The 14619-nt window shown below is 32.6% G+C and overlaps 1 protein-coding gene across 1 annotated transcript in view; it reads left to right on the top strand.

Annotated features, from left to right (window-relative positions):
• LRP6 (LDL receptor related protein 6) overlaps positions 1 to 14619 on the top strand; it is a 137451-nt gene that overhangs the window by 101050 nt on the left and 21782 nt on the right. Inside the window, exons 13-16 of the mRNA XM_052000098.1 lie at positions 4313 to 4515; positions 5648 to 5859; positions 8359 to 8549; positions 11664 to 11873. Coding sequence (XP_051856058.1) covers positions 4313 to 4515; positions 5648 to 5859; positions 8359 to 8549; positions 11664 to 11873 — 816 coding nt within the window. The remainder of the gene's footprint in view (positions 1 to 4312; positions 4516 to 5647; positions 5860 to 8358; positions 8550 to 11663; positions 11874 to 14619) is intronic.

Here is a 14619-nt window from a genome sequence, read left to right on the forward strand (position 1 = left end):
ATTCTTTCTGGGGTCAAAAATGTGACAGACCAAAGATGATTTTGCTGGAAAAAGAGGGTTGGTAAAAAAAAAACAAAAAAAACCAACAACAACAAAATCAAAAAACAGCCAATTTTTTCTTACTGTTTTCTTGGTGATAGTAGTATATGATGATGTGGCAAAATATTAACTCTTTTCAATTGACATTAATTTTTCTAATTGACATAAATTTTTTCAATATCATATTTAAATAATTAAAATATGTTAGACCCAAAAGTGAGACAAAGTAAATCTAACTAGTTTTCATTTTTCTCTTAATAGAAATGAAGAAATATGGATAATACAAAATCAGTAGTCAAATGACAAATCTTTCTGTTGAATCATAAAAATAGTTATACACATAGAATCACCACTTTTATACATTCTTATGCATAATAACAAGGGGAATAGTGATCAGATGAAGAATGTAGGAAAGAAGCAGATATTGCATGGGAAAGAGTTAGTAGATTTACCAAAAGAATGGAATCCCAGAAGTATTAGATAAAATTAGTTCTTTGGAAATATTCGATGACAATTGTTTTTTAACCATAAAAAAAGTAGACATTTCCCCTCTTACTATGGGATATAAAACAGAAAATCCAAAGGAAGAATGCATTTTTCATTTTCTTTGTCTAGCATTAATTTGACTACTAAGGTAACATCATATTATAGGAATTACCTATGTATTCTGGAGGTGGATGAAGGCTTATCATAGGATTCATGGAATCACAGAAACTCGAGAGTAGGAATAGATTTCAGAGGCCATGTTGTCCAAATCAAACATAAATCAGAATCCCCTCTATAATGTTCCCAAATAAGGAACTCAGATAAGGGAGAACCTGTTGTCTCTTGAAGCAACTGATGCCATTTGGATGTCTTAAATCCAAATCTTTGCCTTAGCAAGCACTTATGCATGCTTTTAAATTCATTTACTTGTCTGTACTGTTTACCCATTTTGATAATTTTGCCTATTGTGACCATAGCCAATAAACCTAAGCTTCATCCACTCACTCTCTCCTATAAGTTTCTCTTTCCCGAAACTCTTTAAGTTAAAACAATTATGGTTCTTTTAATTGATTTTCCTATTAGCAGAATTTTGAGACTCCTTAGTGTTTTAGATACTATATTCCCATATTCATGGAATTCATAAATGTATTCATGTATTCATGTGCATCTCTTAATGTAGCCATAAGCATTTATGTAATACATATCATGTGCCTAGCATTGTGCTAAGTGCTTTATAATTGATCTTCAAACAACTCAATGTTATAGATGCTGGTATTGTTCCCATTTTACATTTGAGGCAACTGAGATAAACAGGTTAAGTGACTTGCCCACAAAAAAAAAAATAACTGTCTGAGAACAGAATTGAACTCAGGCCTTCCTGACTCCAAGACTATCTTCTGCAGCACCAGCTAATACATTAGGTTTTTTGGCTGCTATAGAACACTGCTGATTTATATTCAGCTTGCAGCCCACTAAAACTGAAGATGTTTTTAGACAAACTTGTCTAATCATACTTGTTAAAAAGAATAATGGAATTGGAATCAGAGGATCGCGATCATGACTCTTATGTAAGCTTGCATCTTATGTGAAGTTGGGGCAAATTTCCCACTTTTCATCAAAAATCAGCTCATGCTCCATTTTCTTTCATTGTCTTCCCAGCTATATTTTCTCTTTTCAGATGACCATCCACTTAATCTGCATATATTGCATATGTGCTTAGTTATTTACATATTTTCTCCCTAATGGAATTAGGGCTATTTGGAGACTGTTTTTTGCTTTTCTTTGTATCCCCCAGTATTTAAAATAGTTCCTAGTAAAAAATATACTATTATTGCTTATATAGAGCAATTGTTGAACACTGTTATTGACAGTGAGAGATATGTAGCATAGCTCAAGAGAGAGACTAGGATTAGATATATAGAAATGGGAGTCATCAGTATAGGTAAAATAAATAGTGGAAATCAATTACATCAAATTAAAGAAAAGAGGGCTTAAGGAAAAGCTTGGAAATGAGAGAAGTACCCCCACTTAATGGGAGTACCCCCTTAAAACCTGGAGACTTGGTTAGGAGTGGTCAAGCAGGAATCTGGAGAGAACACTCCCTGCTAAGAGATCAAGAAGAATGGTAATTGAGAAAAGATTCTTGGAGTTGGCAACTGAGTGATCTTTGGTAACTTTGTAATTTCAGTTAAATGTTGAAATTGGAAGCTACATTGATGTGGGGGCTGAAGGGAAGGTGAAGAGTGAAGAGGTGAGAGCTTTAGAAGGAACATAGATAATTTTCTCTAGTTTAACCACAAAGAGAATAAAGGTACAAGACAAAAGCTTGTAAAGATGGTTATATCGGGTGAGAACTTTTTGAAAACACTGGAAACATGAGTGTGTTTGTTGACAGCAGGGAAGAAACTAGTAGGGAAAAAAAAATGAAGGTAAACAGAGAAGGATAGTGGAGGTAATTTGCTAGAGAAATTGAGAAGGGTATATGAGATCAAGGGTGTATGAGCAGAACTTGGGAAGAAGATCCATTTCTTTGAAGTGAGTGAAGGTGGAGACTTTAGATAAATGTCAGAGATGAGGAAGAAGAGTGCTTCTTGGTGAATAATTTCAGTTTTTTCAGTTAAGGATGTGGTGATGTTTTCAGCTTAGTGATGGAAGAAAAGGGTGCCATAGGAAATTTGAGGGTTTGAAATAACTGCTGTGGAAAGTGGGGTAACATCAATTGTAGAAGCATAATATTTGCCTTGTTGCAGTATGGTCCTAAATTGAAAGCATTCCAGTTGTTGCCCCTAGAGACTAGGATGCTTCTCCTAAGGTTCGCAAAATATTTAATAGTCTTGTCTGTCACTATCTCTTGAGTGTTTCTTCATTTAAAGACCTTCATTTCAGAATACTTACAATTATACAGTCTCAGGGCTATGTGGACCTTTGATTTCACTTAGGCTTCTTTACCTTGACTTCCTAAGAAAGTAGTATTGTTGGTAGAAACATTTCATATTTTTCAAGATCTTCTAAAAAGGGAATGTGGAAAAATATTTTTCAAGATCTTCTAAAAAGGAAATGAGGAAATTTGTCATTTGCTACAATCTAGCTGTTGATATTACCTGCATAGTATATGATTTTTTTTTATAATCTCCAAAAGAAATTGTCTAGTAAAAATCAAGGAAAGGAAAAGCTGACTTCATTAGCTAAAGAATTCTATGAATATTCAGATAAACTAAAGGTGTATAAAAACTAAGGGAAAAATAGTGCAGTTAAATCAATATAAACAATTATTTTTATGTTCTTAAGAGAACTTTGCTTTGTTCTAGCTTTGTACCTAGAGCTCAGGTGACATTTATATGGTTGTTTCAATATAATGCAAAGAAACATGTTTTATAGTACTGCTTTGTACTGGTACTGGGGCTACAGAGATGAAAAGCTGCTTTTTCTCAAAGAACAATCTAGTAGATAGGAAAAGACTTGTACAAGCAAACATTATATGAATCTGAATATGATAAAAGAAAACTGGTTTCAGTGTCAGATACATTTGACTGCCCTATGGGAAGCCAGAGAAAGACAAAGAAAGAAGAGTTAGGAAAAAAAAGATGATACCATGAAGAAGGACTTCATGCTGTTTCACCATAGCCTAGATTTTTCTGAGAGGGACAGAGTGAAAGCTACCCGTGCTCTTCCAAGGAATAAACACTCATATTAATTAAGCATGGTGTCAGACAATGAGTATTTTGAGAGAAAGGAATGAGAAGGAAGGGAAAATATTAAACCTTTTTAGAGGAAAGTACAGTATTCAATTTTCATGGTTTTGTTGTTGTTAGGATTTTTTTTTTTTTTTTTTTTGAGAACATGGAGTAAATGACTTGTCTAAGTTTGTGGCAGAACCAGTAGTAGAACTTAAGCCTCATGACTCTGTTTGATCATCTTAACACTTTTTATTATATAGTGACATACCCCTATTCCCTTAAAATGATTCTGGATCTCATAAAGAAGTAAAAACTTTGTAACTTTTTTTCTGAGGTTTTTGTGGGCCTGCTTAAGTCTTGATTACACTAAGCATTTTTGAACAAGTTCATACTTTGTGTTGTGCCTAAACTTCTGCTTCCCTTCCTAGTATACACACATAGAGGAAGAAAACCCAGATTCACTATATCACTTCCTTATCCCCCCCTTTCCCTTCCACATCCTGGAATTGACCAAAATTTACATGATATAACATTCCTAATAGTACTCACATTGGCCTGATTCTTCCAGTGGAATATTATAGAGTTCTTTTTTCTTTTTTTTTTCCTTTAAGCTCCTACCACTTTCCTGCTCTTCAGTCAGAAGAATGCCATCAACCGCATGGTAATAGATGAACAACAGAGTCCTGATATTATCCTCCCTATACACAGCCTACGGAATGTTCGAGCCATTGACTATGACCCTTTGGACAAACAACTTTATTGGATCGACTCACGTCAAAATATGATTCGAAAGGCACAAGAAGATGGTAGCCAGGTAATTGAAGAACTTGGCTCAAATTTTGAAGACTTCTAGAAGAGTTTCCCCCTTTAACTGGATCCAATTACCATCCTTGCCATTTTGTGCACTAAAATGACCCCTTTTATTCTCTTTTCTTGCTACCTTTTCCTATCCTCATATGTGTGCATAGATAAACATACATATGTATTCATTTCTTTTAATTTAAGTGTTTATTTCTTTACTTGATCCAGAGGGCAAGAAAGCTCTCTAACTAAAACTATTAAAAGTAGAAGTATTTAATAGATAGTCCTGCAATCTTTTTAGTAAATGTTTGTGATTCCAGTAATATGGGTAAGATGTGATAAAAAGGCATGGCATGCTTATGCAAACCATTGCTTTAGCTATAAGGCTAAACCTATGTGTAGTTCACTGACCATTAATACTGACTGATTTTGTGGAGCTCACTTGACTATATTTATTATCTGTTCACTCAGACATAACTCTGACTGAGAGCAGTGTTCTGATGGAGTTTGGCAAAGTCCTTAAAAAAATCAGAAAGTGGACTATGTTTAGGGATGAATAAATTAGGGCTGAGATCATTGAAGCATTTTTTTTTTCAAAGCCTTAGATCTTTTGGGAAAGGACTAATAGAGTGATAACTAGTGATCAAAAACTGTAGCAGTATTATATCCTCTCCCATGGTTGTATTTCTATAGATACATATTTATAGAAATCAGTCCTGTGAAATAGCACTTTAGCCCCCTGGCATGGACTGAAGTAAGATTCATCCACTCATCAAACTCTGTATTGCTCAATTTTATAAATACTGCCGTTTTGTGACACTGAAATTTGTATAAATGAATTTGATATCCTGGGCTAAGGCTAACTGACAAATTTAGAGAATAGTTCTTCCCAAGCTATGAGGTTAAAGGCAAATAATACCATTATTAATATATTCTCAACTCTCTCTTGAACCTTACAGGGAATGTCTTGGATTCCTTGAATTGGACAACTTAGTATTACATATTGATCATTGAGAGAATTAGTTCATTCTTGGGGTCAGCCATTCCTATAGGTTAATAGTTAATCAGATGAACCTGCCCCAGGATTGTCTAATTTTCAACCTAATATCATTTGTGTAAAAGTCTTTTGCCCTTCTTTTCTAAAGGGTCTAACTGTGGTTGTGAGCTCAGTTCCAAATCAGAATGTGGACATGCAGCCCTATGACCTCAGCATTGACATTTATAGCCGTTACATCTATTGGACTTGTGAGGCCACTAATGTTATTAATGTAACAAGGCTGGATGGGAGACCTGTTGGAGTGGTTCTCAAAGGAGAGCAAGATCGACCTCGAGCCATCATGGTAAACCCAGAGAAAGGGTATGTTGTGTAAATGGCATATTACAAATTCAGTGGGAATATTTTCATTATGGATAGAGTGAAGAGAGTATGAGAGTTTTGAAGTAAGCAAATTGTAAAAGGACATATATATAAATACAGTTACTAAAACTTGGTAATTGAAACAAAAAGTAATCCTTCTAGCTACCACCCTTTTGTGCGTGCGTGTGTGTGTGTCTGTGCGTGTCTGTGTGTCTGTCTGTGTTTGTGCCTGTGCCTGTGTCTGTGTGTATGAGGGTTATATGATCACAAAAGTTAATTATGTGTATTTAAAGTTTGATCTTAAATCTTAATACCATAGGACAATGATTCAGAATCTCTTCAGAATTTGTAATGTTCAGATAGAAACTAGATGAAAGTTAACTTTGATTTATGAAAAATAAGTTTGCCAAGCAAGGGAATCTTGCAAATACAAAAAGAATGTTTTAAACTACTTATTTAAAAGAATATATGTATATTTTTTTAAAATGTGGAACCTAATTTTGTTTCTGTAAAAAGATCTTGTTTGTGCCTTCTCTTGAATCTTCCTTCTGCTTTTTGACAAATAAGTGTAGTTAAAGGGAAAAAGTCTACATAATATATATTGTATACCTCTGTAGCTTGTGTTCATTTCCTCTGTCAGTTGGCAGGTAATGCTCATCAGAAGTGCTTTGGAAATGTGATTGATCATTCCATTGATCAAAAGGCTTAAAAGTTTTTCATTTCTTTATGATCTCACTATCCTTAAATAAATTGTTTTCCTGATTCTCACTTCATTCTTCATCAATTCACTGCTTAGAATTCTCTGAAAATCTGCATCATTTCTTAGAGAACAATAATATTCCAATACATTATATATCACAGTTTGTTCAGTGATTCTTCAGTTGTTTTTGTGGCACACTATTCTCTTAGATTCTAGTTGTTTTCTTCTCTTTTCCCACCTCCCATAATCCCTTTTTCAAGATCAAGATATTTATTTTGTTTGTAACTGTTTCCTTCTTTATCCTCCCTCTAATTACTCCCTCATTCTCATGTATTTTCCTGTTGAGTATGATGTATTTCTATACCAAATTGATGTTTGTGTGGATGTTCAGTCCTCCTTTTCAGATAGGAATGCAGTTCATCTTCTTCCTAATTTGTATATTCTCTTTGTTACACTTTGCTATTCTGAGAAATAGCAAGCTTCACCTCATTCTTCCTCCTTTCAATGCAGGTGAATTCTTTTCATTCTTCCTTTCCTTTTTCCTCTTTAAATTCTCAGATCAGAACCAATCTATCACCCTCATTACCTCTATTTTTAAAAAGTTATCTTGCTCTTGCTCTTTGAAGATATTAAGGTTCTGAAAGAACACTTTTTCCTTTTCCTTATATTAGAATATTGTCACTACATTGTCATATTGTTCTTTCCAAATACTCAAATAAATATACCTTTTAAGGTTTCTTTTTATTCTAGTATTTCTATTTTAGAGTTCTATTCACTTTTGATCTTTTCATCAGAAATCCTTGTAAGTCTTCTTTTTCATTAAGGTACTCCTTCCCTACTCTCAAACAGTATTATATTCATCTTTGTAGGATAACATATTGTTGATTTTAAGCCTACTTCTTTTGCCATCAGGAATATTTTATTTAAAGATCCCTTGTTGTTTAGCCAGGTCTCCTGTAATTTTGCTTGGAATCTATTGGTACTTAAACTGCTTATAGTATTGTTTTTCTTTGATGTGGATAGTCTGGATTTTGGCTGTAACATTCCTGAGAATTTGGGATTTTTTGGTTCCTTTCAGGAGGTGATTAGTGAATTATTTTCTGTCTTAGTGCTCTCTAATTAATAGATCTGGGCAGTTTTCGTTCACAATTTTTTCAAATATCTTGTCTAGGTTGTTTGAAAAATTATGATTTTAAGAATTTTTAGTGATTCGTAAGTTATCTCTCTTTGATCTCATTTCCACTCAGTTGTTTTTGCTATTAGATTTCTTTTTTTTTAATTTTAATTTTAATTTTTTAGTCTTTTGACTTGATTTTAATATTTTTTGCTGTCCTACAAAGTCTTTAATTTTAGTTTGATTTAGTTTTCAAGAGTTTTATTTTAAAAATAGGGCTACTTGTTTTCATTGGTTTTTTTGTTTGTTTGTTTTCTTCTAGGGCTTTTATTTCTTCCACATACTCATGATTTTGGAGAATCAGGTTTTCCTTTGAAGGTCTTCTTATAGTTATTACGGAGTTTACCAGATGCTTTGGACAGTTGTTTCTATACCTAAAACATTTATCAAGTTAATTATAAATCTTATCTATTTACTAAAGCAGAGCTCTTAAGGCCATCAGTAGATGACTAGATACTAGTTTATAGTTTTGTTAACCTAATTTGTTGAATCTGGAAAAATAGTAAAAATTCATTTCTATCTTTTTTTTTTTTTTAAGTATTATCTCACATTAGTGGGGTTTGGGTTATACTTGTATCAGTATAATTTTTTATTCTTATAACTTTTTTCCACTTTTTCCCTTTAGGTATATGTACTTTACCAATCTTCAAGAAAGATCTCCCAAAATTGAGAGGGCTGCTTTGGATGGAACAGAAAGAGAGGTCCTCTTTTTTAGTGGCTTAAGTAAACCTATAGCTTTAGCTCTTGACAGCCGCTTGGGCAAACTGTTTTGGGCTGATTCAGACCTCCGGCGAATTGAAAGTAGTGATCTCTCAGGTACCCAAGAATAGTATTTCTGAATGATTTAATCTGGGGAATCTCACTTTCTTCACACCCTCTTTCTTTTTTCCTTTCTTAATTCTGATTTGAAATGTTAGAGACTTTTAAAGCAAGCTTTGCCCAGCTTAATTAAATAACACCCAAATAAATAATAAATCAAACATAATCCTTTGCACATAGTAAGTGCTTGATAAATCTTTTATTCATTCAGAATAATTATGTACAACTTTCTTTTTATTGGTCTCTTCTGGCATGCTTCCAGTGATATCAGAATTAATCAATAACAACCATATAGTATTTTGTACATGCAAAATTCATTGTTATTGCTATTGTCATGATGTTTTTCAGTTTTAGCTAACATTGTATAATATTCATTCTTTCATTTCCTGAAAGCCAGATATTTGTTGCTAGGATGAATCAATTTAGTTTTACTTTGATCATTTTTTAGGATCTCTTTTTAGCTTAGTATAGAATTGTTGCTTTTTTGCCTAGAGAATGGAATTCATTGATTCCAGAAATTTTTTCTTCTTTGTGGCCATCACCTTATAACCTTGAATATGGGAAAGAAAGCCCTTAACCAGAGATCTGCCAGCAAAAAAGCATGGAATTTAGAAACAAGTGATGTGATTGTACACTTAAGAGAACCCTAGATAATCAACTAAAAACTAATCAAAACGGTTAACAACTTTAAAGTTGTAGTATTTAAATCAAACTCACAAATGACCAATATTTCTTTATATTACCAACAAAAACTAGCAGCAAGAGCTAGAGAAATTCCATTAAAAATAACAGCAGACAATATAAAATAATTAGGACTTATCAAAACATACCTAGGAACTGTATAAACACAGTTACAAAAACATTTCTCATACAAATTAAAAATATATATATTTATTTCATACCATCCCAGTCAGACTACCAAAGAATTATTTTATAGAGCTAGAAAAAAATAATAACAAAGTTTATCTGGAGGAATAAACTATCAAGAGTATCTGTGAAAAATACATGAAAGAATACCAATTATCAACCTATATTACAAAGCATTAATCAGTACATTGTGGTGTTGAATAAGAATAGAATGATCAGTAGACTAGATGAGTAATGTAATATATGGATATAAAAGACCACAGTAAACTATTATTTGATAAACCCAATGTTCCAAACTTTTGGGACAAGAACTTGTTATTTGACAAAAACTTCTGGGAAAACTGGGAAGTAGTTTGGCAGAAACTAGGCATAGACCACAACTTCCACCTCATTACCCAAGATAAACTCAAAATTAGGTACATGACTTAGATATATCACATTGTGATAAAAGTAAATTAAAGAAGCATGGGAAAATTTTATGTCAGATCTGTGGATAAAGGAAAAGTTCATGACCAAACAAGAGGTAGGCTCTTGGGAAGCAAACTAGATATTTTTGATTGCATGAAATTTAAAAATTCTTGCACAAATAAAAGCATTAGATTAGAAATAAAGCAGGAAACTTGAGGGAGCAAAGGGGTTTATTGCAAAGAAGTTTTACTGAGAAAGGTCTCATTTCTTATATCTAGGGAACTGAGTTAAACTTATAAAAAATAACAGCCATTCCCCAACTGATAAACATTCAAAGAATGTTAACAGTAAATTTTCAAAAGAAGAAATTAAAGCTATGAATACTTATGAAAAATGCTCTAAATCACTAGTAGAGAACTGCAAATTAAAGCTTCTCTGAAGTACCACCTCATATCTATCAGATTGGCTAATATGACAAAAAAGAAAAATGACAAATACTGGAGGGGATGTAGAATCATCACTGTTGATGAAATTGTGATCTATTTCAGTGATTTTTGGGAATTATGCTCAAAATTATCCTATGAAACTGTACATAATCTATTGACCCAACAATGCCACTATTAGGTTTTTTACCTCAAAGAGCTGAAAGAAAAAGGAAATAGTCCTATTTGTACAGAAATATTTATAGCAACTCTTTTTGTGATGGGAAAGAACTGGAAATGAAGGGGATGCTCATCAGTTGGAGAAATGGCTGAACAAATTGTGATATAGGATTGTTATGGAATTCTAATATGCTAGAAGAAATGATAAATAGGATGATTTCAGAAAGACCAGAGAAGACTTAAATGATGCAAAGTGAAGTGAATAGAACCAGGAGAATATTGTACACAGTTACAGCACTATTGTAATGATAACAACTGTGAAAGGTTTAATTACTATTATACAATTTTCTATGACAGTTCTAAAAGACATAGGATGAAAAATGCTATCCACTTTTAAAGTGAGAACTGAGGAAATCTAAATAAAGATTAAACTATATTTTCTTTCATTTTCTATATTTTTCTTGTTCATTTTTCCTTTTGCAATGTCTCTGATGTGAAAATATGTTTTATGTGACTTCATATGTATAATGGGTATCATTTCTTGACTTCTCAGTGAATGGGAGAGAGGTAGGAGGAAAATAATTCACAACTAAAACCAAAATTTTTTATAAAAATAATTTTAAACTTAAAAAATAAAGTAGAGAAAGAGGCTCTTTCAATGAAACACTCTTCAAAGAATTTATCCAGAAATGCAAACCTTAAGAGACATCAGGGTACTTTGTTTTGGTTTATGTTATCCGTACATTGTTTTCTTTATGTTAAAAAAAATTACAAAATTGATTAGGAAAAATCTAACTACAGTGAAGATTATGGATAAGTAGATTTTGGTTCAATATAAAGAAGAATCTTGTCAGAGTTTTTTTGTTTGTTTTCTTTTGTTTTTTAGCAGTGGAATGGACTGCCTCATTAACTATTGAAGTTTTTAAGCTTAATGACCATTTTTCTGAGATGATAAAAAAGATATTTCTTCATTTGGATAGAGATAGATAATCTCTTAGGTTGTTTTCCACTCCAATTTGAAGAAAATAAGATATTAAGAAGTTTGTATCATTGATTTGATTTTTCATGTAATTATTAGCATTTTAAAAACTTGATTATTCATGTCATCTTTTCAACTAGATTTTTAAGTTCCCATACTTGGTTTAGTGCTACACATATAATAATAATAGAATTTCAATGCATGTTTTTAAATGAATTTTACTTAAATTGTTTCTGTGTGGTTTGCTTTACCAAGGTGCCAATCGTATAGTTTTAGAAGATTCCAATATCTTGCAGCCTGTGGGACTGACTGTTTTTGAAAATTGGCTGTACTGGATTGATAGGCAGCAGCAAATGATTGAAAAAATTGACATGACTGGTCGTGAGGGGAGAACCAAAGTCCAGGCTCGAATTGCCCAACTCAGTGACATTCATGCTGTTAAGGAACTAAATCTTCTGGAATATAGTAAGTAGTTTAGGGTGGTTGCTGACCTTGTACTTTTGAAGATTATATTAAAATAGTATCTAGGCCCTTAGTAGCATCCTGTTAGCATAATTAGTAAGGAAACCATTTGCTATTCTATATTGGCAAATGTTATAATGGTTCATGCATGGAAACCCTTTGTTGGGTTTTCTGCCTCACCTAGTCCAATCCAGAAAACCACAAATCTTCCTGATTCTGATACCACTTCTCTATCCACTACCAAAATCATATTCTCTTATGCTACTATCTCCTCTTCATAAAAGACAAAAATTTGTATTTTGTGAATATTTTTGCAAGATTAAGAGTAATTTTTTCAAACAATTTTTAATTGCAAGTGATCATTAAGAGACAAAATGTGAATGTTAAAGTCTTAGCAAATTATGTCTTATTAAATATATAAAAAACATCTCACATTTATATAATACTTTCTGAAAGGTGCTTTATTCATAACACTGTGAATAGTGTTGTGGTGCAATTATTATTATCCTCACTTTACAAATAAGGAAACTGAAGCTCTGAGGGTTTTAAATGACTTAACCATGGTTATAGAGCAACTAAATATGTTGGGACAGTATTCAAACCAACATCTTTTGACTTGTAAGGCCAACATTCTTTCCACTATTCCACATCTCTTCTAAGTAAAAAGTTACATTATAGCTTAAGTAAAACAAGAACATAAAAGGTATTTGTTCTCTTCCTATAATTCTATACTTTCTCCTCAAAATTGTTCTAAGAATAGCATGCAGAGAAGATCTAAAACTATAATAATTCTCTTTATTTTTGGCTCCAAAAGTATTAGCTTTTCTGGTACTATTGAGTTATATACTGTGACTTAAATTTAGTGACAAGACATACCTGCTGAAGAGAATGATGAATGATTTTCAGATGTTTTCAACTTCGATAAATCTCTGACTGCTTTTGTAATTGGAGAACAGAAAAAATATGAAGTATTTTGCTGTTTGCTCTTACTTTTGAACCAACCAATTTCTAAATTTTTGTGTATTTAATAGTAGATTATCATGATCATCATAATTTAATTACCAATAATAGGGAAGAAGACTGGAGAAAAACAAATAAGCATATATTGGGCAATAGGATATCATAAGACACCTTCTGTATTAGAAGTGCGGGAAAACCAACACTTAGAAGTGTAGAGAAAATGTGAAGAATAAAAAAAACGAGCAGAATGCCTAAATTTCTTAAAACCACCTAGTGACCTTATTAATTTTACAAATGGAGATTAATTATATCCTAAACCAAGGTCTATAGTAATTAAATACTTGATATATTTGAGTATAATTCTGAGGATTTGGATGTAACAAAATTGGAAAACTAAAAAAATTGATTCACTTCAGTTCTGAGATTATTGATAATATTAAAATATTTGAACCGTTTTTAGACAGAATTTTTCTTTTTCCTTTCTTCTTTGCTAATCAAGCTTCACCTGTGGACACATGACTTTAGGTCACTTAATCTTTCGTAGTCTCAGGTGGCTTTCTAAAACTTTTAAGTTATAACAAAAGTGCTGATCACCATTAACAGAGAAAATTCCTTACTGGCAACTCCCTATATTGATTCACGTGATGAACTAACAGTGATCATAACTAGCATTTATGTGGCTCTTTATTATTTGCAAAGTTCTATGCATATATTATCTTATTTGTTTCTAACAACAACCCTGTGAGGTAGGTGCTACTATGATCCCTGTTTTGCAAATGAGAAAACTGAGACTGGGAAAGGTTAAATGACTTGCCTGGGGATCATATAGGTAATTAGTACCAGAGGCAGAATTTGAATTCAAGTCTTCCTGACTCAAAGTTATCACTTGACTGACCAAGGTCAGTCTTAGCATCTTCTGGGGTTACTGATTACCTACCTATAAGGACCCCTCCAATTTCAAATTTTTGGACAAAATTGACAATTCTGTCAATTGAGACAGCCAGGTAGCTTGGTAGATAGAGTATTGGGTCTGAAGTCAAGAAAACTGAGTTATTATCTGGCATTTACTAGTTGTGTGACCCCAGGTAAGTCACTTAATCTCTGTTTGCCTTAGTCTCTGGGAGACTTTAACCACTCCAGTATCTTGCCAAGAAAATTCTGTGAAAGCATTGGAAGAGTCATATATGACTGAATGACTGAAAAAGAGCATCAGAGTCTTGTCAGTTGGGTATTTAAACATACTTAATTCTAATAGCATACATTTTGAAGTATTTACAACTTACTACTCATCTTCAAAATTCTGATTTATGACAGATTGAGCAACCAAATAATTACTCTGAAAAAGAACTGATAATATAGTTTGAAATAACAGTATTACTTACTAAAAGTACAACACCTCTCATTAATCAAATTCTGATCCCCACTGGAGTTTTTTTGTTTTGTTTTATTTTTGTTGTTTATTTTTCCTGAGGCAATTGGGGTTAAGTGACTTGCCCAGGTCACACAACTAGGAAGCCTTAAATGTCTGAATCTAGACTTGAACTCAAGTAGGTCTTCCTGACTTGAGGGCTGGTGCTCTATCCACTATATCTTGTAGCTGTCCCCCACCCCCACTGGAGTTTTAAAAATAATTTATGTATCTTTTCTTCTGTAAATAAACTTTTGTTTCTCATAGCTCATATAAACATAAAAGTGACAGGTTATACTATGTATTAACAATGTAATTAGTGATCAACAAAACAAAGACTAAGATTTACTTTATGTCATCTGGGAAAAATATCACAGCTAA

This window comes from Antechinus flavipes, chromosome 5, assembly GCF_016432865.1.
Source record: "Antechinus flavipes isolate AdamAnt ecotype Samford, QLD, Australia chromosome 5, AdamAnt_v2, whole genome shotgun sequence".
Taxonomy (NCBI): Eukaryota; Metazoa; Chordata; class Mammalia; order Dasyuromorphia; family Dasyuridae; genus Antechinus; species Antechinus flavipes.